General features: G+C 41.6%; 1 protein-coding gene across 1 annotated transcript in view; it reads left to right on the top strand.

Annotated features, from left to right (window-relative positions):
• The window catches only part of VPS13C (vacuolar protein sorting 13 homolog C), a 6956796-nt gene that overhangs the window by 3761280 nt on the left and 3169622 nt on the right, over window positions 1-25894 (top strand). Inside the window, exon 43 of the mRNA XM_044076309.1 lies at window positions 17846-17959. Within this exon, the coding sequence (XP_043932244.1) occupies window positions 17846-17959 (114 nt within the window). The remainder of the gene's footprint in view (window positions 1-17845; window positions 17960-25894) is intronic.

The raw sequence follows: 25894 nt of genomic DNA, 5'->3' as shown, positions 1-25894 counted from the left end.
GCTACAGTATAGTGTATCTGTCACCCTATATGCCTAATAATTCAATATATCTTATGTATTATATACATATTGGCAAAAATATATATATATAAGCATAGCGCCATAGATGCATGTATACAAGTAATAATGCTTACTAATAAAGTGCATCGTGCATGTATTCATACCTAACTGGCTATGTGGCAAAATATTAACTTGCCAACCTCTTATCATAAACCCTTAAAGTGCCTCATGCTTATCTTGTATAGATAGATAATATATATGCCTCGATTCAGCATTTCATAGAACATTAAACCATAATATATCTAAAACTACCTACCATATAAATATTAGTATAAATATATAAAGTGCAACGTGCCTATCTTCTATATATACATTAATCATTGTATAACATGTGTAAATTCTTCATAAGAATCAAAGGTCATAAAAACCTTTGGTAGCAAACCACATGAAATGTGAATAAAAACCATATACAGATATTATATCACCCAAACATAGGTACCAGTTATAGCCTACTTGACGAGTTGGAAAAAAAGCATCCAACCTTCTTACTAGTACTATGTAATATCTGTAAACTTCTATATTATAATGTCATATAGATCAACATATCACATAATGTACCAATCAATATATATACAGAAATAAAAATGAAAATACAAAAAAGTAAAAATATATATATGCATATAAAAATATATAAATATATATTTAACCATATATAGATACATAATCTAAAAACTGCTATAATATTAATACCTAATTGATGTATCATGCCACCAAGCTACAGTAGTCATAAAAATCATTAACCCTTTAATGTCATCTAGAAGCTGTCATCAATTATATTAATTTATTAATTCGCCAACTTCTATGTTATAATAAGTCTCCTACCTATTATATATGAATCTGAAAACATATCAACCAAAAGAGCATTCCTTATGGGAATCATCGTAATATTGGTGCCATAGGGACACACTGGTTTAGCCCAGGTAGATGATGTGCTCTCATTTTTAGAATCCAGTTTAATTCCTTTCTTTCAAGGATATTTGTCATCTCACATCCATTGCTATCCTTTTCAAGCACTTGTAATATTCGAAATCTAAAACTATGTGATGTATTTAGTTTTACATGCCTAGCCAGTGCATTAGTTTCAATATTTTTCTTTATATCATATATATGATTGTAGATTATTTTCCTAAATTCTCTTTTTGTAAGTCCTATGTAAAATGCTGTACACTTTTCACATGTTGCTAAATATATCACATTACATGTGTTGCATGAGGCACGAAAGATAGGTCTGAATTCATAGTTCAAAGTTGGATGTATGAACTCTTGGACAGTTGTAATAAATCGGCACATATTGCATTTATTGCAAGCAAATGTTCCCATCAAAGCCAATTCTGGAGCTATATGTATCCCTTCCTTATATGTCTTACATAGTAACCTTTTCAAATTTTTATTGTTCCTATAGATGAATCTTGGTTTTTCTCCTATCAACTTCATTGTTTTCTCATCTATAGTTAATATCGGCCAATGTTGTTCAATGATTCGTGTAATGCTCTTATTATCATTCGTATATGTTGTCAGGAACTGTATCTTTTCCTGATATTTATAGTTGGACCTTCTTCCACCATCATTATAGTATCTCCACCCCCTACTTTCCAATGATGGCCCTTCTATATTACCTAATACCTGATTTTTAATCTCCCTCACCATTGTCTTTTCATAACCCCTTTGCAGAAAAAGTTGTTCCATTACATTTGCCTCTATCTCCAAATCTCTTGATTTCTTGCACAGTCTGTTAAGTCTTATAAATTGACTTTTCACGATTCCTTTGAAAACATGCCTGGGGTGCATGCTGTCGTAGCTAAGAAGAGCATTTTTCCAGCAGCTCTTCCTATAAATTCTGGAAATAACTCTACCTTCCTCAATCCTTAGGTTCAGATCCAAGAAATTTATTTCTGTAGGGGATACCTCCATGGTAAATCTAAGGAAGCTGGTGGTACTTTCCATATATTGTAATAAAGTGAGGAAATGTTCCCTTTCTCCTTCCCAAATAATTATGATGTCATCTACAAATCTTGAGTATAAGATAACATTCTTAAACATGGGATGGTTAAATAAATATTCTCTCTCCCACCTATTTACCACTAAGTTAGCGTAGGTGTTAGCACAGGGTGTGCCCATGGCAACACCCCATTTCTGAAGATATAATTGGTTCATAAATGAAAAAACATTATTTGAAAGAACCATATCTAACAACTGGCAGATTAATATACTTTTATTAGTGCTAATTTCAGGATAGAGTTGCAATAGCTCCCTAATGCTCTGTATTCCTTGCTCATTTGGAATACATGTGAAAAGATTTTTTATATCTAAAGTAATAAACAGATGAACCCCAGGAATTAATTTCACAGTAAGCTTATCTAGCATTTCCAACAGCTGATAGCTATCTCTTAATATAGTGGGGATTTGATTCATGATCGGTCTTAGATTTTTTTCTAAAAAAATAGAAATGTTTTTAGTGGCCCATCCTTCCCCATCTACTATGGGCCTAAGTGGGGGTGGAGATATCCCTTTATGCATTTTGGGTAGTGCTTTTATATATGGTATCTTTGGTGACTCTATAGTAAAATAGTCATATAATTGCTTACTAATTTGGCGACACATCAACATATCATATGTTTCATCCTTAATACGACTAAGTATTCTTTTCAGTGATGTAGGAGAGATTTCTGTATATGTATCCTGATCACTCAACATTAATCGCATTAGTGTATTATACTGTTCAGTATCAAGTATTACCAAACCTCCCCCTTTATCAGCAGGTCTCAAAGTAATAGAGGGTTCCCTTATCAGTGCTTGTAATGATAACCTCTCATCGGTTTTCATATTGAAATACATACATTTCCTGTTACCCTGATAAAAATAGTCATAAAAACTCTTTTCACACAGTTTGATGAAACATTCTATGTGGCTTGGCAATGGTGGACAATACATACTTTTCTTTCTGTAGCATGTTACATCATTCTTATTCAACTGATTATTCATAAGGTTCATAGGAGCAGAGATAGACTCAAAATTGATGCGCGTTTTTCTTCCTACCGAAAGGATCCAAACTTTACAAGGCCAAGTTCAAGCCCTGCTTTCAAGATCCAAGGCCCCAGCCAGGATGGTCCTGCAAGTTTTAGGTTCGATGTCTGCCACGGTTCTTCTAGTTCCTCTGGCAAGATTGCACATGAGGATTCTTCAGTGGCTATTATCGACTCAATGGTCCTTTCAGGATCTTCCCCTCAATCACCCCATTATGATTACAGAAACATGCAAACGGGACCTTCGCTGGTGGCTTCAGACATCCAATCTAAATCAGGGAAGTCCTTTTGTTATTCCCCCTCCAGTGGTCACCCTGACGACGGATGCCTCCCAGACAGGGTGGGGGGGCATTGTCTGGGCAGGTTAGTTCAGGGTTCCTGGCTTCCAGACGAAACTTTTCTCCACATCAATGTATTGGAGATGAGGGCTGTACTTCTGTCCCTACAGGCCTTACACAAGTTTCTCCCTCAGGGCATTATCGCCATCCACACAGACAACATGTCGGTGGTCTGGTATCTAAACAAACAAGGAGGGACCAGATCTTACCCCCTTTGCAGAGAGGCCATGAGGGTGTGGGAATGGGCTGTAGCTACCAGCCATTTCTTAGTAGCGACCCACATTCCGGGGAAATCAAATATATTGGCAGACAGATTAAGCAGGACAATTCTCTCTCCTCACGAGTGGTCCCTAAACGAAACAGTAGCAGCTCAGGTTTTCAGGAGATGGGGGACGCCGTGCTGCGACCTGTTTGCAACACCACAAAATACAAAATGCAAAAGGTTCTTCTCCTTGACTCCGCATCAGGGGGAAGCAGCTATGGATGCTCTAGCACAACCTTGGCCAACAGGGCTACTTTATGCTTTTCCTCCGATTCCACTTCTCCCCAAAGTCATTCAGAAAGCTTCTCAATTGGGGTCCACAATGATACTAATTGCTCCGCACTGGCCTCATCAGGTATGGTTTCCCTACCTGAAGAAACATGCGGTGGACGATCCTTGGACTTTAGATCTAACTCCGGATCTGCTAATTCATCAGTCGGGACGACAACACCAGTCCCTTCACACTTTGAAGTTGACAGCTTGGCTCCTCCACTTCCGACTTTAGTCAGAAGTCACACATTAGACCCGGAAGTTATCCACATTTTATCTTCGGCCCACAAACCCACCACTAAGAAATTGTACCTCAGTAAGTGGAAGAGGTTTGCTATCTGGGCTCAACTCAGGGGCTTAGACCCTATCACTGCTCCAATCCCAGAGGTTTTGAAATTCTTAACATCTCTGTTTAATCAAGGATCTTCTGTCTCTACTATTAAAGTCCAACTAGCGGCTATCTCTAAATTTCACGAGTCCATGGATCCTCCGTTGATGAGCAGCAGATTATGCAAAACTTTCATTAAAGGTGCGGGGCTGTTAAGACCCCAGTTTTTCATCCTCGCCTCCGTGGGATCTTGATTTGGTGCTTCGTGCATTAACGTCTTCCCCTATCGAACCGGCTGCTACATGTGAGTTAAAATATCTGTCTTGGAAAACTGCCTTCTTAGTTGCAATTACCTCTGCAAGAAGAGTTTCAGAGCTTCAAGCCCTATCTATCAAACCACCGTACTTGATTTTTCACAAGGATAGAGTATCACTTAGGCCTAATCCATCTTTTGTCCCAAAGGTCTGTTCTAATCTCTGTCTCCAACAATCCCTAGAGCTACCAGTTTTCTTTCCAAAATTCTCCAATGAAGCAGAATACACTCTCCATAAATTGGATGTTCACAGGCAATTGCGCTTCTATTTAGACAGGACTCAGCAAATTGTAAATCAGACCAGTTGTTTGTGTCCTTCTCAGACAATAAATTGGGTAAAACCATCACAAAAGCTACTATCTCCAAATGGATTAGAGATTGTATAACTCAGGCTTATTCCTCTTGAATAAGCAACTTACAACATCTATCAAAGCTCACTCTACCAGAGCTATGGCGACTTCTATAGCTTTTCATTCCAAGCTCGCTATTTCTGAGATTTGTGCTGCGGCTACTTGGTCCAATCCGCACACTTTCATTTCCCACTATAAATTGGATGTGGCATCTAAAGGGCGAGCATCATTTGGTTCCACGGTACTCAGGAGTGTTTTCCAGTGAGCCACCCAGGATTCAGGTGCTAGGACGCTGTCCCATCAGTCAGAATGTGCACGAGATAGCATCACCTGACATCTTTTAGTGATGGACTCACCATAACCTCAGATGTTTGGGATCCATCTCACATTCCTAATACCCACCCTCCTTCCCCCTGCCTTGGAGATCAGAAGAGATTGAACGGTTTTGAGTTCTACTGTTTTTATCTTGTTTCATCTGACGATGTTATATAATCAGTGCGTGCATGTGTGCATGTATGCGGACAAACTAGATCTGGGGGGGACTGGTAGTGGTGCATCCTGGGATATAGTAAGCTCAGCCAATAAGAGACTTCGCTCTTTGGCATAAGCGTGCCGAGTCGGAGCTGAGGTATCGGCTCCGAACCCATCAGTCAGAATGTAGGCGAGATGGATCCCAAACATCTGAAGTTATGGTGAGTACATAACTAAAAGTTTCAGACTTTGCATTGGAGCTATATTGAAATTGGTGAAAACAAGTCAAATAGATGCCGGTAGAGTAATCAGTGCTTCGAAAGTGGTAAATCTTCTCTGATCCCTGGGACTAATTTAGATTATCTCTTTCAACGCCACAATGACATGCTATATAAACAAACAAGGGGTACCACATTTTACCTTCTTTGCAGATTTGCCATGATGACCTGGGAAATGCAAATCAGTTCAGTTTGACTCTTCAGGCTGCTTATGTTTTGTTGAAGCAAAATATTCCAGCAGGCAAGCTGTGCAGGACCAGGACAGACTGTTGTGAATGGAAATAAAGATCTGTTTTTCTCCTTTCAAAACAGACAGTTAAAGAAATTCTGCTCCAGGATTCCTTGCAGTCACGTCTGGATGTCTTTTCATTCCTGTGGGCGGCAATGTTCTTGTATGCTTTTCTACTATTTCCACTGATACCAGGGTTTCATATAAAGATGCACAAAGGTACTCCAAAAATGGTAGTGATTTCTTTTGACCCAGGCAATAGTGGTTTATCTTTCTTTTGAAATTGGCCAAGGGAGATTACCACTAGCTTCCCCAAATGCACCTTGTCCTGAAAACACTTCAAATGACTGCCCAGATGGTAAGAGTATTTTTTACCCTTTAGACACCTTTTTATACTGAGGATGTTCAGCGGGTTCTAAAGAAGGCTAAAAACCTGCTACTAGGACATTGCAAGATGATGTATTTTAAGAGGAGGAACAGCTGAAAATAGCACATACGTTTTAAGTGATTGGGACAACATACTGGATAGATTTGTCCATATTTCTATATGCCAAATGGGTTGGGAACAAAAAAATAAGTATTAGTTTGTGACTACAAAGTAGAGTTTTCTAGCTACATTGGTGCAGGAGATGTTCCCTCCTGTTAGAAGAACCCTGTGATTCTGTTCTGGTCTGTTTTAAGTATCCCTATCTCCACTTTTAATTTACAAAATTAGGCTGAGAAAACAGAATGGATATAGTCTTGTAGTGAACAAAAATGTTGTGATGCAAAAGTAAAATAGAACTCTAAGTAAACTTTTCTGTATTTCTGTAAATTAAAAATGTGAGATTGAGATGATCTGGTCAAAAACTACCTTGTGAGCTGTTTGGGCAATTGTACACATCTCTCCATCTTTGTACTCAGTACCCACATTTTCACAAATGGAGAAATTGTTTTAGGTTAAATGTGAAATAATTATTGTTTCTTACCAGACACAAGCAACACCTCTGTTTTATGCCAGCATTAAGCAAGCATTTCAGTATTCTTTTGTTTATAGTACACAAGAAATGCTTCTGTTTTAAGTTAACATTAAACAGACATTCAGGCTCATTTTGTTTGCCGTACACAAGACTTTTGTGTAGAGTACACATAAGACACTTTGTTTACATCATCAAAAATTGACTTTTAAACTGTCAATCTGGTGTGGAGTTTGAGCAAAATATAAAAACTAACTTATTGTGATTAGTTCACATCTTGGAGAGGAAAACTCCATTACTCATTGCTCTGACTTATGCAAGAAGGGTTGCAAACATTTAAGATGAGTCAGTCCTACTTAGTTTCCCCCCTAAGGACAGGGTTTCTTTGAAAATGAATCCTTTTTTGACTAAAGTATTTTCAGAGTTTACTTTGGGACATTCTGTTAATATCTCTGTAGAACCAGAAAATAAGGCAGGAAGAAGTCTACATACTCTGGGTGTCTATAGGGAGCTCAGATGCTGCTTGGACAGATCTAAATCCTTCAGGAAAGTTAATCTGCTATTTGACTCCAGTGAAGGTTAGAAAAAGGACAAATGGTGCTGAGGCAGGCAGTTTCTAGATAATTGTCTCGTGGTATTTATTTTTGTCGTTCTGACGACAGCAAGCCACTTCCTGGCAGGGTTAGGGCACACTCAACCAAGACTTTGGCTTCTTCTCTGGCTTTCTGGAAAGGGGTGGACCCTATAAATATTCTAGAGGCTGCACTTTGTCCTCCATGCATGCTTTTGCAAAGCATTTCAAACTGTATTCCTTTTCCCAGTCCAGAATAAGCTTTACTAAGACCTTTCTCCAAGGGCATCTGGGTTCTCGAGTCCTTTCTTCCTCCTTACATGTTTCTAAGCTATAGTAACCTACCCAAATAACTTCAGCTACTCTAACAGTTAGTTAATGTTGAACATAATAGTTTTGTAAAATAAAACTTGGCAAAACAGTAGATGTTCTAATAGATCACTGTTGTAGTAGCAGTCCCCTCCCTCCATCCCCCTTTTTATTTTTGATGTATTGCCAGGGTGTGGATGTAGATACCTTTGTGTATATAGTTTTGTATATTTTATTATTGCTGTTCTTTTCCTAGCAGTTTTCATTTCAGTGCTAAAGCCTAACTTTTTTGAAGCAAGAAAGCTCTAAAACTTTTGGCAACTCTGCCTGTTTATGTGGCTCTGCTCAAACCTCTCGCAGTTAGGCATGTGGAAGGTGACTGAAGCTTTGAAAGCTGTTTGGTGGTCTTATCATGGGCAGGATATATAACCCAAATAGCTTAGGGTACTGCAGCAGTTAACCTTTGGGTATTTTCAAACTTATAGGCTCATTGCACACGTTTCTTGGGCCATGCATAGATGTATGTGTTGTTGGATTCATCTTCCTGATTTATTTAAGTTATATTCCTTGTATAATACAGCACCGCTTGTTAGAGTGCATTTTAAAATTGTAGATGTTCTTCGTCTCATATTGCTGCAGTCATAACCTGTGGGTAGTCCGCTGTCCTCGACCGGCCCGAATACCAAAGAGCTGGGCTGACGTCGGTCATTGTCGCCTAGAGCTGACGTCAGTACGTCGTAGTACATAAGCGCAAGACCGACGCCATATCCTCAGTCTTTCTTGCCGCGTGGTCCGAAGCAGAAGCAGCGTTTGCAAGTGCCGTTCGGTGTTCTGAAATTTTCTTTTATCGAGTTTCAGACCGAAGACCAAGTTGGGCTAAGTACCCCGTTGGGGAAATCTTTGGTTTTTCTTGCCTCAGTTATCCGGATGTCAGAAAACGTTAATAATTGCATTTCTTGTGGGAAACCGATACCACATAAGGATTTTCATTCTTTGTGTATTCCCTGTTTAGGGCCTGAGCACGACGTGGTCGGGTGTCGCTTTTGTGCTAGATTTAACAAGCGCACCATTAAACGAAGATTAGACTGTGCCAGGCTTGTTTTTGGGAAAAGGTGTAATTATAACATGCCGTCGGATCCTCCGACGCCCGCTACTGCTAAAAAGCGTAAAGATAAAACTTTGAAGTCTAAACCGGATGAGTCGTCCGTTACAGATGCCGGTTCTACGGAGCCTCCGGTTGAACCTGTGGATCCGGCCGGGGATTCGGCTGAATTCCATGGGGAACCTTTACTTTTACAGGAGTTAACCTCGGCTGAGGGTGCTTCTCAGGTGTCTGTAGTTCCATCTTTACAGAAGGTTATTAGGCCTTCTTCTTCAGTGGCTAAAGGCCATGCTAAGGCCAAAACTGGTCATGTTGGCCTGGGTCATAGTTCTAGCTCTCCAGCCCCTGTTCCTAAGAAGCATATGTTAAAAATGGCTGAGGACTTGATTACTTTGATTAGGGGTTCTATGCCCCCCCCCCAGAGAAGAGGCCTAGGGTGGAGGCAGAATTAGAGGGGATGGATCATTCCTCAGACTACTCTGATTCCTCAGATGAAGAAATTCAGGAATTTCCTTCAGGATGCTTTATCTGAGGGTATAGAGTGTAAGGAGCTCCAGGAGTTGGTTCATGCATCAGATCAAGTGGGCAAGCATTCTTTGCAGTGTGGTTTCGATGCTCTTCAGGCTGCATCCAGGGTGGCTGCTACAGGTTCAGTTATTCGCAGACATGCCTGGCTTAAGGATCAAAATTTGTCAGAGCATGTTAAGGCTCGGATTTTGGATGCTCCTCTTCAATCTGAAGTACTTTTTGGTCCCCCTGTGGAATCGGTTTTGAAAAAGATGGAAGATAAGGCTAAGTCTATGCAGACGGTCAAAGATTTTCTGCAGGTGCAGCCCCCTAAGTTTAGTAGGAATTGGCCTGCTAGAGGATGGTCTTTTCCTTCTTCGGATACTCAGTCTAAGGGCAGGTCTAGGCGTGGTAGAGGCAGAGCTCACGCTCAGGGTTCTTTCAGACCTAGGACTTGGAGTTCTCCTGCACAGTCTTCTGGTGAGGGCAGGGGTCAGCCTTTTCGTAAACAGACCCAATGACCTGTATCTTCTGCTGCCAGACCCTTCTCTACTGGCAGCTCCTCTAGGAGGAAAGTTGGGACTTTTTCAACAAAATTGGCATTTGGTCACCCAGGACAAATGGGTGTTGGATATAATAAATCATGGGTACAAGTTTTATTTTCACACTCTTCCTCCTTTCAAAGGCATGCCGGATGTGCCTCCTCAGCAAAGGATGGAGGCTCAGGAGCAAATTTCTTTACTTTTACAGATGGGGGCAATTCAGGCGGTCCCTCCGTCAGAAGTAGGTCAGGGTTTTTATTCCCATCTATTCCTAGTGCCAAAGAAAGGAAACACTTGGAGGCCAATTCTGGATTTATCCATTCTCAATACCTACCTAGACATTCCAAAGTTCAAGATGTTAACATTACAACAACTTCTGCCTCTGCTGGGCAAGGATCACTGGATGGTAACCCTGGATCTCAAAGAGGCCTATCTTCACATCCCTATCAGGCCCAGCTGCAGGAGATTCCTGAGATTTCGGGCTGGTACTTCTCACTATCAGTTCTCTGCATTGCCCTTTGGTTTATCTACTGTGCCCAGGGTATTCACAAAAGTTCTGGCTCCTGTGATTGCTTTTTTCAGACAGAGAGGAATACAAATTTATCCTTATCTGGACGATTGCCTGATTCTTGCTCAAAACAAAGACAAGTTACTTCAACACCTCCAGTATGTAATGGCAGTTTTAAGGTGCCTAGGGTATTCTGTGAACGAAATAAAGTCCAGTCTAGTACCCTCTCAGGGCATGTGCTTTCTGGGTGTGAGACTGAATACAGCTTCTCAGATGGCATTTCTGACCCCGGACAAACAAAGAACTCTTCATCTGTACTTCCAGCAGTTATCAGTAATGTCCAGGCTGACTGCAAGGACAGTCCTTCAAGCCTTGGGGTTCATGGCATCTTGCATTCTAGTTCTTCCCAATGCCAAACTGCATATGAGGAAGCTACAATGGTATCTCAAAAGTGTGTGGACTCAACACTGCCACAGTTTGGACACTGTCATTCGGATTATACCTTGCATCCAGAAGGAATTCTTGTGGTGGGCTCAGGAATGTCAACTAAACAAGGGACTCTCTGTGACCCGACCAGAGGCGAGTCAGATCTTAACGACGGATGCCTCGGACTTGGCTTGGGGAGCACACTTCAATGGGAAATGGATACAGAACGTGTGGCCTCCCAAACTACTACATTTGCATATCAACATGAAGGAGATGTTAGCAGTCCAATTTGCTTTGATGGCCTCCAAGGACCTACTTCAGCCGGGACAGGTGTTGATTCAAACAGACAACACAACAGTCATGTGGTACATCAACAAGCAGGGGGGAACCCATTCCTACCCTCTTTGCAGGCAAGCAATGCTTTTGTGGGAGACTGCTCTGAGTTTGCAAATCAATCTTCAAGCACGGTTTCTGCCAGGAGCACAGAACTCCCTAGCAGATGTATTGAGCAGGCAAATTGTGGATCCCCACGAGTGGAAACTGGATCCTCAGGTTTTCAAGCAATTGACTGTGGCTTGGGGAACTCCAGACGTAGATCTGTTCGCTTCTCCACTGAATTTTCAACTACCAAAATTTTGCACAAAGATGTTCCACCCAGATGCTTGGAAAGTGGATGCTCTATCTTTCAGTTGGAACAACCTTCATGTTTATGCTTTTCCTCCTCTGCCTCTTCTCCCCAAGGTACTCTTGAAAGTCAGGCGGGACAAGCCTTGCATGATTCTAATAGCACCAGATTGGCCACGTCAGCATTGGTATCCTCTGCTGAGGAGTTTAATCCAGGAGCCTCCTTGGCTTCTGCCACAGGTTCCTCATTTGTTGTCCCAGTCAAACAATCATTTTCTCAATGTTCAGGTGCAGTCCCTGCATCTGACAGCCTGGCGTATTCTGTGATGGAGCCGGTGGGGTCTCAGCTTCCTCAACAGGTTTTAGATGTCATTTTGGAAGCCAGGCGGCCTAGCACTAGAAAAGTTTATGCTGATAAATGGAAGAGATTTTTTCTTTGGAGCACTGCAAAGGGTTTTGATGTTTCAGTGCCTAATTTGAGTTTTGCACTACAGTATCTTACTGAATTACTGGACAAGGGTTTGTCATTCTCTTCTGTGAAGGTTCATGCTGCAGCCATTTCTGCTCACTATGATTGTGACCCTCCTTTATTTTCTCATCCTTTGTTCAAACAATTTCTTAGAGGGGCAAAGAATATAAGACCCCCACATAGAGCTCCTACTCCTTCCTGGGATTTCAATTTTGTGTTGGAGAAGCTTACTTTACCTCCTTTTGAACCTGCAGCTACGTCTGAACTGAAGTTTTTGTCTTGGAAGACTGCTTTTTTGTTGGCCATTACTTCTGCTAGGAGGGTATCTGAATTGCAGGCACTCATGGCAGTTGAACCCTTTCTGATATTTCATAAGGATAGAGTTTCTTTGCGTACTAACCCTACTTTTATGCCTAAAGTGATTTCTAATGTGGCCTTGAACCAGTCTATTCATTTGCCTACTTTTTATGCTGATCCCCAAAATAAGGGGGAAAAAGTCCTGCATTCTTTGGATATCCACAGGCAGTTACTTTACTATTTGAGCAGAACTAAGGAGTTCAGACAGTCTCAACAGTTATTTGTTTCTTTTGCTTTGAGTTCACAAGGGAAAGCTGTTTCAAAGCAGACTATTTCAAAGTGGATTGGTCATTGTATTGCTTTTTGTTATTCTCATCATGGGAAGGATGTTCCTGCTGGGATCAGACCTCATTCTACTAGGGCTACTGCCACTTCTACTGCTTTTTTAAGGGGGTAGCTACTAAGGATATTTTGGAGGCAGCTACTTGGAGTTCAGTACACACTTTTACTAAGCATTACCATCTCCCTCTTTATTCCAAGTCCAGGGCTGGGTTTGCCACTGCAGTTTTACAGGGCATGTTAGCAGCTCCTAATGCTTTTTAGTTTGCCAGCCTCCCTTTTCCTTTGCTTTGGGATTCTACCCACAGGTTATGACTGCAGCAGTGTGAGACGAAGAACATAGTACAGTTTTGTACCTACCATAAATGTAGATGTTCGAGGATCTACATTGCTGCAGTCCAATTATCCCTCCCTCCTTCCCCTCTATAGTTGGCAAGTGGATGTGTTTTTTATTAGGTTTATCCCTATCTCCACACTGGTAGTGGTTGGGCCTTTATTTTTTTGGCTCTGGCCTTCTTTCACTCTTAGGCCTTCTGACATCTGGGGCAAGAAAGACTGAGGATATGGCGTCGATCTTGCGCTTATGTACTACGACGTACTGACGTCTGCTCTAGGCAACAATGACCGACGCCAGCCCAGCTCTTTGGTATTCGGGCCGGTCGAGGACAGCGGACTACCCACAGGTTATGACTGCAGCAATGTAGATCCTCGAACATCTACATTTATGGTAGGTACAAAACTGTACTTTTTTTTTTTTTTAACATTTTTCCAGTAAGGAAACAAACAGAATATAAGATCCAATAATGACAAAACTGCCTATTTCAGAGCATTTTAACCATAAAAGGTCACTCAGCCGTCTGTCATTACAATCCACCCATGTCACTCAATAAGCGCAATCTCGGCAGAAGTAAAAGGCATCCAAATAATTCCACATAAAAAAAAAGATTTGTAACTAATGAAGAGACTGCTACTGGCAAACAACTTTACATTTCAGTGTTTCATCTACTAACTTGAAGAATTAATGACCTACATTGCATTAAAAAAATTGATAAGCTGGTAATATTGCAGTAGGTAACGACTGAGAAACTGACAAGTTCATAGTTACTAAGCATCTGATACGAAGGAGGACACACAGGAATGAAGAACCCCTGTCCCCCCCCGTTAAAATGCACCAAATAATCTGCAATCAAAAGGGCAGTCCAATATCAGCACTCTATCTACATGCTGTGGGGGTAGAATCTACAGCCTTCTGCACCAAAGGCAATTATGCTACTAACACTGCTTCCAAATTCTACAGCGCAAGCAGCGACTGCCGTCTGATAAATAAAACTGTTAGTTGCACATTGAAAACAGACTTAGCATGAGCAATAGTAAACCTGTCTTCCCTTGAAACTCACAATTCAGTGAAAATACTCTTACACTCATAATCCCTTGAAAATGCACTGAAAGACATAATTCCGTGAAAAAGTACTGAAACTCACAATTCTGTCAGCAGTCTGGTAGTTGGTATAGAGGATTTAGGCTCTTCTCGCCATTGAAGTTAATAATTCCTTCAGTAGTGTGGTAGTTGGTGTAGAGGATTCAGGCTTTTGTCTTTACAGAGGATTACAATTCCTTTAGCAGTCTGGGAATTCATCCACAGGATTCAAGCTGTTTGTCTCTTGTAACCAAGTTTTACAGGGTCATGCCTGATCAAGTTAATTGAATAATCTGCCCACCCCTCAACTGGGGCATTGCATACCATAACTCCATACCTTTCAACCTCCTAGCATAAGAAATCTCGACAAAGCCTAAAATAATGCAAAGCCTAAAATAATGGGGGGGCCCAAAATATGGACAGAGTGTAAATAATGCTCTTTTAGACTTACTTGCTAGAATAGCAGCATTTGTCTTAGCATGCATTTTATGAAGGAATGAAGTTTGACACTGAAATGTATGGCATTATTTAGTGATTTCAGTCCTCAGTGATTTGCCAGAAAACGACAAATTTTTTGAGGAATAGGCCAGAAATATGAGGTAAAAGTCTGGACATTTTGCAAAACTCAGGACAGTTGCGCAATATGCATACCTTTCAACCTCTTAGTGCAAAAAATCTGGACAAAACCTAAAATAATGGATTACAATGGCCCAAAAATAGGGATAGATTTAAAATATTGCTCTTTTTAACTAGAAAAGTTGCTAGAATAGCAGGATTTGTGTTAACATGCATTTCCTGAAGGATATGAAGTCTGAAATTCATGTGTGCGTTCTTATTTAATGACTTCAGTCCTCTGATTTGCCAGAAAACCACACATTTTCTGAGAAACTGGCCAAAACTATGAGGCTAAATCTGGGCAATTCAGATGTATGTACAACCTACCTTCTCTCGGCTTTCTCTTTTACATGCACACACCTACCTTCTCACTGCTCTCACACACACGTGTATTGTATTTTTATTTTTTATTTAATTTATTTAACATTTGTTGACCAGGGAAGTCCAACTAGGACAGAGCCTATTTTCAGAGGAGGCCTGGGGAGCAACGCTCCAGACATACCTACCTTCTCTCTGCTTTCACACACACGCAGGTGCCGTTTGTCTGCTCTCTCTCTCACACACACACCCACACCCCTACCCTGGTCTCTGTGCTCTCTCTCTCTCACACACACACACACACACACACACACACACACACACACACACACACACACACACACACACACCCCTACTCTCTCACACAATAATACACACACACCCCTACTCTCTCACACATTAATACACACACACCCCTACTCTCTCACACAATAATACACACACCCCTACTCTCTCACACAATAATACACACACACCCCTACTCTCTCACACAATAATACACACACACCCCTACTCTCTCACACAATAATACACACACACACCTACTCTCTCACACAGTAATACACACACACACCTACTCTCTCACACAGTAATACACACACACCTACTCTCCCATGCAGCTGTACACACACACGCACACACACTTTGTCATGCAGCAATACTCGTACACTGTATCGCATATGAACATATTGGCTAGTTTAAATTACATGCACAGAAATATGCATACACTCTCTCCCTCTCATACAGAAACAAAAAGAACTGCTAGTTTGTTATATATGGACTCGCACACTTACCTTCTGTATAAACAGAATGGCTATTTTAAATTCCACTCACTAGTGTGGAATGGGTTTATATCTATGTTGGTGTGTGTCTGAGAGATGCACACATGGTTCTCCTTAAAGGAGAAGACACCAACAGTGTGGTGATAAAAAGTAATTTTTTTTTAAATGTTGAAGCCTCTTGGCCAGAGTGGGCCCCCGTAGCCATGGGGCCCTATGTGAGTGCCTATGTTGCCTAGTGCTGGATCTCTGGCTCTGGGGAGAGTTCTACATTTTATCAGTGTGGAGATGTTTTAGAAATCCTAGACTAGTAGGAATAGAAAATAAAACAAACCATAACATTTCCATTATTATTTTTATGCATTATACATGCATATTTCTTTTTAAATTTAAATTGCTAATTATATAATCGTTTCATAAATATTTACTCTGCAAATATAATGTCATTAAATCGGGACCTGGAGTAATGTAAACTCCTCCTGCCATTATGTTAATATTAATGCAGTAAGTAGGAGGGGTAATCTAGATTTCCATGTTTGGAAACTTTTTTAAACTTAAAATTTTCATTTAATAGGGCCCATCTCTATACCAGAAGAATGCAAAGTTCCTGTAATCACGGCTGCACAGGTAAAAAAACACACTGTCCAAAGCCAAGAACACAGCATCCATGGGACCTGATGACATCCCAGGCTGTGTTCTACATGAACTACAGAACGAACTGGCACCCCACCTAAGTACCATGTTCAATCATAGCCTCACCTCAGGCTATGTGCCCACTGAATGGCGCACAGCTACAGTTATCCCACTCCACAAAGGGGGAGCCACCACAGACCCCGGAAACTACCGCCCAATTAGCCTAACAAGCCTGGTCTGCAAAGCTATGGAGCGTATCATCATGGAACTTATAAACAATGACATTGTTAATCTCCAAACTCAGGACCCCACCCAGTTCGGGTTTGTAAAAGGCAGATCATGTCTCCTAAACCTGATAGAGTTCTTTGAAGCAGTCACCAAAGTCGTAGATGAGGGTAAGGTGGTTCACACAGCCTATCTAGATCTCGCCAAGGAATCATTTTCTGAGTTACAATAATTTCTCCCCCAACATTCTGCAGGGGATTTTTAAAACCAGAGAATTTTTTATATTAACAAAAATATGTTCCTAATCATCGCTCTGTCTCCCTGTTTCCCATCATACCTGTAGGATTTGCTATTTATCTGAGGACTTTTTTCTGAAGCCTGCATAGGGAGTTAAAATCCCTGTGCAAACACTTCATTTAAAAAACCCTAAACCTTCTGAACTATGTTGCATACTTGGGAGCCATTATGATTGTCTTCTTCCTGTTCTTGGTAAGATGCCTTTCCAGTCCCTCTTCCTAAACTTTTCTAACCTGTACTGGTGGATTTTTATAGTTATGCAATATTTTATATGCTGTACTAATTATCCTTTCTGCTCTAGAGTCAACTAAAAATGTAACCAAAGCTGATCTTTCACTTTGTGCATATCCTTTTCTCTTTGCATGTACTCTGTTGTCATTTCCTAGTGGAGAAGGCAGTGTCTAACTTGTAGGCTGAACAACTTGCTGGTCTCATCCCTCTTTAACATTCCCTCCCTAGTTATTTTCTCCCTCTACCTTGACTTATTTGCTAATTGTTTGTAGTAAATTACAGCTTCTTATTTTCTGCAACCCTGCTTGCAGTCATTCCAGTTGGTAGCAATCTTCATGCCAACATGCCTGTGTTGGCTTAGTTTTTATATTAATTTCTGCTACTTTATAAATATAATATTCTCTAGCGTGGTTATTCTAAGGATCTACATCCCAAATCCCACTCTCTCCTTATTTCATGACCTGCTCCCGTTTTGTTATCATTCTTTTCCACTTTGATTTATAACCTTCTGCTTGAGTTATGTAAATGAGCCTGCACTGTGTAGTTCTCTGCTAATTGCTAATGTTTTGCAAGCTCACTTCTCAAAAAAATATATTTTATTCTTTAGTTTATTTGCTGTGTATCAGTTATTCTTACTGTGTTAAGCTGAGCAGTAAAAACAGTGCAAGGGAGAGATATTGAAGCTAAGTTGGAATATGTTTGCATGTTTTTATCCGAGATCTTTGACACACTCTTCTAAATGGTTATCTTTTTTTCAGTTACTGCTGTCAATGAAGATGATGCGTTTAGCTTAAAACTCGTTTCCAAACTAGGAGCATTCAATGTTCTTGTCTGTGATGAAAAATCCATTATTGCCGACATTAAAATACAGGGTAAGTGAATGTTTCTTTTGGTTCTTTTTTTTCTTTCTTTCATTTGTTAAAGATGAATTCTTTACTATAAATGTGGTGCTTCAGGGAGTATAATAGCATGTGATATAATGAGCCAGTATGTCAGTTCTTGAGGCGTTAGTAATATTTTTAGTCAGGTTAATACTTTATCTACAGCATTGGAAGTCTGACATTATTTTCATTCATGATGTTCTTCGTGTTTCACTGTTGCAGTCATTACATTTGGGTAATCCTGCTGGTAGGTTGCCCTCAGTCGGCCTGAATTCCAAAGTCTTGGGTCCTGTGTCGGCTGTCATCACCCCTTCCCTGACTTCATGTCATCAGGGGTATAAAAGAAGCAGCCATTGCCATTTTCCTTCGTCTTTCTTGCCGCGCGGTGCCCGAAGCAGAAGCAGTTCGCAAGTGCCGGTCGGCCGTCTCCTGAGATTTTCCAGTTCGAATTTCAGATCCAAAGTCTTCTATAAAGAAGGGGAAACTTTTTTCTTGCTCCAGAACCGATGTCAGAAAAAGTTAATTGTATTTCTTGTGGGAAGCAAATACCTCATAAGGACTTTCATTCTTGCTGTATTCCTTGCCTAGGCCCTGGTCATAACTTTCTGGGTTGTCGGTTTTGTGCTAGATTTAACCAACGCACTATTAAGCGTCGGTATGATTTTGCTTTAAACTACTTTGGACACAGGTTTAATTATCCAGAAATGTTGTCGGAAAGCCACCCGACTACCAGAGTTCACAAAAAACGCAAAGAAAAAGAAAGACAGCCGAGGTCCAAAACCGACGACGAAGCTTCTCCTAAGCCGTTCGCCGGTTCTCAGTGAGGCACTTTCGCAGCCCCTGACGACCGCTACTTTAGAGTCGCAGGCTGCTACCGACTCCAACGTGGAGTCGGCTGTGCCGCTGGAAACTCAAGGTGTTGTAGCCTCGGACGCTAATCCTTCAGATGGGTTTGGAGCCGCTGAGGAGGCACCGGCTTCTGAGGGTGTATTCAGACCCAAACATCTATACATTAAACTGACTTCAAAGGCAAAGACTAAAGCACCTTCAAAGGCAAAGAAGCAAACTCAAGAGACACGTGGACAGGCCTCCATGCCCAAAAAGCAGATGCTTAAAATGGCCGAAGACTTGATTACCTTGATCAGGGGTTCCCATCCCCCTCTTGATAAGCGGCCTAGGCAAGAGACTAACTATGAATCTTCAGATCAGGTTTCCATTTTGTCCGATTCCTCTTCTGATCGGGAATGTTCTTTTCCCCCCTATGAGGATTCTGATGCTGAAGAATCCATACCTTCAACTTCTCCTCCTGAGGACTATTCTTTTGGGGAAACCTTACATACCATGAGGGAGCATTTCCACTGGGAGAACCAAGATTTTTCAGAATCTAAAGAGGCTCAGGGACTTCCTGTTACTACCTCAGCACAAGCCACTAGCCATCCCTCCTGTGTTAGACATTGTAGATAATGTGTTTTCGGAGTCTAGCCTTACCCCTGACTCCTTGCTTCCAGCCCCTGTTAAGCCTGACAGATACTACAGGATTCGTGACTGACATAAATTCCTTTATAAAAACCCTGCTGCAGACCCAGAAGCTATTTATCAAGGTCCGAAGGGAGTTAAGGCTTCTGCTGCAAAAAAACCCTACTCTTTCTGACAGGGATTCTAGGGCACTGGATAGATGGGGAAAAAAGGTTTACACATCTGCTACCTTGGCTAGAAGGGCCTTAAACTGTCAGTTTCTTATGCTCAAATATCAGCAGCATGTCATGGCATTGCTTAAACAGAAAATGTTGTTAAACACTGAATGTGCAGAAAACAAGGAAATGCAGGATATATTGCATGCAGCTGAACAAGTTGGAAACCATACTTTGCAATGTGGTTTTGATTCTTTAGAGGCCTCCTGCAGGGCTGCACTTACAGATTCTGTAATTAGAAGGCATGCTTGGTTAAAGGAGCAAAATCTGCCTGATCATGTTAAAGTTAAATTATTAGATGCACCTTTACAGCATGATACCTTGTTTGGTGTTAAAGCAGAAGGGGTGTTAAAGAAAATGAAGGACAAGGCTAAATCTATGCAAACGGTCAAAGATTTCTTACAAGTACAGCCACCTAGGTTTAGTAGACACTGGCCAACAAAGAATTGTTCCTTTCCTGTGTCAGACCGCAAAGGGGCAGACCCGTACGCCCTAGAGGCAGATCCCAGGCGCAAGGTTCATACAGGTCAAAGCAATGGGGTGGCTTCTACCTCCAAAAGTGGAGAAGATAAACCACAACCTTACAGGAAACAGTCCCAATGACTTCCCCCTGCCTGCACCAAGCACTTATTTCCTGGCAGCACCCTTAGGGAGAAAATTAGCACTTTTTTCTCAAAATTGGCACATTATAACCCAGGACAAGTGGGTTCTAAATATTCATGTCACAAGGCTACAAGTTCCATTTCCATACCCTGCCAAAGGCAAACGGCTGGCCTGATCTGCCAAAAAATCAGTGGGCAGAGGCACAAAAACAAGTCTCATCCCTCATGGACATGAGGGCCATTCAACAAGTGCCAGAGCAAGAGCGGGGACAAGGATTTTACTCGACTGTTCTTGGTACCCAGAAAGGACAAGGCCTGGAGGCTAGTACTGGACCTATCGATTCTGAACACATACCTGGATATACCAAAATTCAAAATGTTGACTTTGCAACAGCTTCTGCCCATGCTGGGCAAGAATGCTTGGCTTGTAACTTTAGACCTAAAAGAGGCATACCTGCATGTCCCAATCAGACAAATATGCAGAAGCTACTTCAGATTCAAGGCTGGCTCAATGCATTACCAATTCTCTGCACTGCCCTTTGGCTTAGCTGCTGCGCCCAGGGTCTTTACAAAGTGCCTGGCACCAGTAATTGCATTCTGCAGACTAAGAGGAATACAAATACATCCTTACTTGGACGACTGTCTCATTCAAGCAGAGAACAAGGACATCCTTCTTCAGCATCTGACGTTTGTGAAAAAACTTCTAACATGCTTAGGGTACACAGTCAACGAAAAGAAATCAAAACTAGTACCCTCTCAAGAGATAATATTCCTGGGTGCAAGCTTAAGTATAACTGCCCAGATGGCTTATCTTACACCAGACAAACAAAGACAACTGACTACCTATTTCAAAATGTTAGCAACAAAGGCCCAGTTATCTGCAAGAAAAATTCTGCAGGCTTTGGGCTTCATGGCATCCTGCATCCTACTAATTCCATATGCAAGACTGCATATGAGGAAACTTCAGTGGTACCTAAAAAGTGTTTGGTCTCAACATAGGCACAGCCTGGAAACTATAATTACTCTCATTTCCTGCCTGCAACAGGAGTTTCGATGGTGGGCAAAGGCTTGTCACCAAAACAAGGGACAGCCATTCACTTAACCCCCAGCCAGGCAGACACTAACAACGGATGCATTAGATTATGCCTGGGGGGGGGGGGGGGCACATGGCAGGAAGATGCATTCAGGGAACATGGACCTCAGACCAAATGCATCTACATATCAATCAAAAAGAGATGCTAGCTGTTCAAAATGCCCTGACAGCCTTCAAGGACCTACTTCATCCAGGACAACTACTTATAAAGACAGACAACACCACGGTCATGTGTTAAGTAAACAAGCAGGGGGGCACACATTCTTACCCCCTTTGCAGACTAGCCATGACTTTGTGGGACACAGCATTGACTTAACAAGTACATCTGCAGGCACAATTCCTGCCAGGAAGGAAAAATACTCTGGCAGACGAACTAAGCAGAAACCTCATGAATCCCCACGAGTGGCAGCTGGATCCACAAGTCTTCAGCATGATAACAAGGAGATGGGGATGCCTGGACATAGATCTATTTGCCTCCCCTCACAACTAACAACTAAAGAAATTCTGCACAAGGATTCATCACAGACAAGCATGGAAAGTGGACGCCCTATCCTTCAGCTGGAAAAACCTATCAGTATATGCCTTTCCCCCTCTGCCTCTCCTCCCCAAGGTACTCCTAAAGGTCAGACAGGAGAAGCCAAAGATGATACTGATTGCACAAGACTGGCCCCGCCAGCACTGGTACCCAGTATTAAGGAGCTTGTCTTAATGCCCAGCTTGGACGTTACCTCAAGTACCACATCTACTGCCCCAGCAAAACAATCAGATCCTGCACAGCCAACTCAGGACTTTAAACTTGGCAGCATGGCAGATAATGCAGTCATACAAAACACACCTCTCAGCAAAGCTGTGATGGATGTCATTTTGGAAGCCAGAAGGCCTAGTACCAGAAAATCTTATGCTGGAAAATGGAAGAGATTCTGTGCTTGGAACCAGGCACAAGGAACAGATACAGTTGTGCCAAATATTCCTCAGATTTTACAATACTTAACTGAGATGCTGGACAAAGGCCTATCTTTCTCATCTATTAAAATTCATGCCTCTGCCATTTCGGCACATTACAATGCAGAGCCACCAATCTTTTCTCATCCCTTATTAAAACAGTACTTAGAGGATCCAAAAATGTAAGGCCTCCAAGGAGATCACCAATGTCTGCATGGGACATCAACTATGTCTTGGAAAAACTCACCCTGCCTCCTTTTGAACCAGCTGCTACTGCTGATATAAAGTTTTTATCTTGGAAAACAGCTCTGCTCCTAGCAATAACTTCTGCAAGATGAGTTTCAGAGCTACAGGCACTCATGGCTGTGGAACATTTTATCATTTTTTTATCCGGACCAGGCCTCCCTGAGGACAAACCCAAGATTTATGCCTAAAGTGGTGTCCAGTGTGGCTCTTAACCAAACCATTCATCTGCCAACTTTTTATCCAAATCCACAGAACAAGGGGGAAAGAATTCTGCATTCTTTGGACGTGCACAGACAACTTAGATTCTACTTGGACAGAACCAAAGTTTTCATAAAGACAGAGCAATTACTAGTGGCATATGCTGCAAGATCACAAAGAAAGGCTATCTCAAAGCAGACTATTTCAAAGTGGATAGGCCACTGCATTCATTTCTGCTACTTATGCCATGGCAAGCCAGTGCCTAAGGGCATTAGGCCACATTCCACCAGAGCTGCAGCCACTTCAGCAGCCTTTCTCAGAGGAGTACCAACCAAGGACATTTTAGAGGCAGCTACTTGGAGTTCAGTGCCCACCTTTACAAAGCACTATCATTTGCCACTCTACTCTAAATCCAGGGTAGGCTTTGCGACTGCAGTTCTCAGGGTCTCATAGCTGCTCCTAATGCTGTTTAGCTCCAGCCTCCCAACCATAGCTTTGGGAATCTACCCAAATGTAATGACTGCAACAGTGAAACACGAAGAACCTAGTACAGTTGTGTACACTTACCATAAATGTAGATGTTCGAGTGTATTCACTGTTGCAGTCCTGGTTACCCACCCACCATCCCCCTTTTCTTTTGATGGAACATATCTTTCCTTCTCTGATTTATACAACATATGTGGTGTATTTGCTTGCAGATGAAGGTATATCGATATAAATTTTGGCTACCCTTTTAGGGGGCACCTGACATCTGGGGCAAGAAAAACTAAAGAAAATGGAGTTGGCTGTTTTTTTTATACCCCTGACGACCTGATGTCTGGGAAGGGTTGACGACAGCCGATGCAGGACCCAAGACTTTGGAATTCAGGCCGACTGAGGGCAACCTGCCAGCAGGATTACCCAAATGTAATGACTGCAACAGTGAATACACTTGAACATCTACATTTATGGTAAGTGTTCACAACTGTACTTTGCTAGTGTTGCATCTTTTATTGTTTTTTTGGAATGCTGCTGTCGATTTCACCGCCTGCCTCCCCCCTTCATTGGTCCCACATCTCTGCAAGTCTCATCCTCACTGCCTGGACAGCAACTGAATATGGAGTCATCCTTGGTCTGTAGGGTGAATATGCCTTCTCCAACCCATCCCCAATCTGTTGTGCTCTCCCTTTGAGCACCAGCCTAGGGTAGCCCCCCCCCCCCCCCCCCAGGCATGTCCTTCCCCTCTGCCTAGACCTTCAAATACCTGAGACACCAATCAAACTTTGATCTTTTGGACTGTAGTCATGGATTTATCCTCCTCTGTGCTACTGCTGCAGGTTATTGAGTATAACTTTGAAATTTCAAAAAATATGAGTGCCAAAATAGAGTTTGTCTAGTAGAATTATTTCAGACATTACAAATGATGAAATGGATTGCTGTATTTCAGATCAGAAACATGTTTGCATTCTGAAAGGCACGGGGACAGCAACTGTATGGCTACATAAAGCACATAGGTTCTGCTTTGTTATGGAACAAAGGAATATTATAGTTTGACCTTGTTCTATGTTTTGTAATGGATACAGCCTTGTTTGTGTACTGCTTGGATGAAGTCATGGGAGTACAGAAATGAGAAATTGCTGAAATGTAACAAGTGTTGATAGGTTCTGCATGTTTCTACTGTCAGTTAAGGATGTAAATTATAATTGGAAGGATGTTAGTTTATGCTTAGATTATGCAAGTAAAATCATGCTAGACTTCTCTTTAGGATGGTAATGTTTCTGAATAATAAATGTCTTGCCTTGAACTGCTTTGTGTCTCAGTAGATTTACTCAGGATGGACTATAATACACAGTTAGGTGTCTCATATCTGGAAATTTGTGTGTGGAATTTTCTTATATTTATTTAACTGGGTACGTGAATCATTCATTTTTGGACCCTCTTGAGACACAAACTAGGCAACAAGGCCAAGTATGAACACCAGCATATATTCATTGATCAGTGTATCTAATCAGTCAGTGTATTTTTTGAGAGGTGGGAGGAGACTAGTGTGTCCAATACTTCATACAGACATTGATCAGAAGTAAGAAATGAACCCTGGTCTCTAGAACTTTGAGAGAGAGAGACCTTCCCACTAAGGTACCATTCTGCTGTCATGTATGGTTTGTAGAGTACTTCATTTATCGAGTTAAGACTGTAGCTTCTGAACTAGGAGGTTTCAGTTTTGGATAAAGTGAGAGTTCTGGAAAATACCCAAGTGAACGTGGACCACTCTTACAGGCCATGTTCCATCATCTGATGGACATTGCTCTTAGCAGAACACTTTACTAGTTTCATTACCGCAGCTTACCTGAGAAGCACTGTAAGCTGTACAGAAACCAACAGATGGAAGATGTAGCTAAAGATGAAGATATGTGTATACTAGGCTAACAATGACTGGGGATTTTATAAGTTTTGCCATGCATCCCAGTTGTATCTTGCAAGCTTTTTGAGCCTTAGAAGCTATTTTAAGGGGCATGTATAATCTAGGATATGATTTACTGACTGCCTCTGTCCATTAGACACATAGGTGCTAGACTTGGGGTGAATTTTCGATTTCCCATCCACTAGTCCAGGTTTCACAGAACAAAGAAATGTGCTTCACATGGATGTGAATCCTGTTCCAGAGGAAGTGAATTCTCTGAAACACATACCTGTCCCTTCAGCATGTCCTGATGATCATCGTGTTTCACTGTCACAGTCCTTACAAAATGGGTTATCCACAGTCAGCCAGAATACCAAAGTCCTTGGTATTTGACGTCGGCTGCCTTCCGTTTTAAGCCTGACATCGGGTACAAAGGAAGGCAGCCAACGCCATTTCCTCAGCAGAATCAATTTGCACAAGTGCCGGTTGGCCGTGTGCCTTCTTTTTGTATTCCAACTGCTAAGTTGAAGACATCCTCAAATAAGTACCCCATTGGGGACCCTCTTTTCTTGCTTTAACGAATGTCAGAGAAAGTTAATAACTGTCTTACCTGTGGAAAACTGATTCTGTACTGTGATTTTCACTCTTACTGTATCACTTGCTTGTCCCTTGAGCACGATGTCCCTAATTGTGATCTCTGTGCTTCTTTCAACCTGTGTACCATATGCCATAGAGCTAGGATCTTGTTTAAGCATTTTGGAGTTTGGCCTAAGT

This window comes from Protopterus annectens, chromosome 7.part0 (assembly GCF_019279795.1).
Source record: "Protopterus annectens isolate FY-2018-M chromosome 7.part0, PAN1.0, whole genome shotgun sequence".
NCBI lineage: Eukaryota > Metazoa > Chordata > Ceratodontiformes > Protopteridae > Protopterus > Protopterus annectens.
This window is presented reverse-complemented; position numbering and strand designations above follow the sequence as displayed.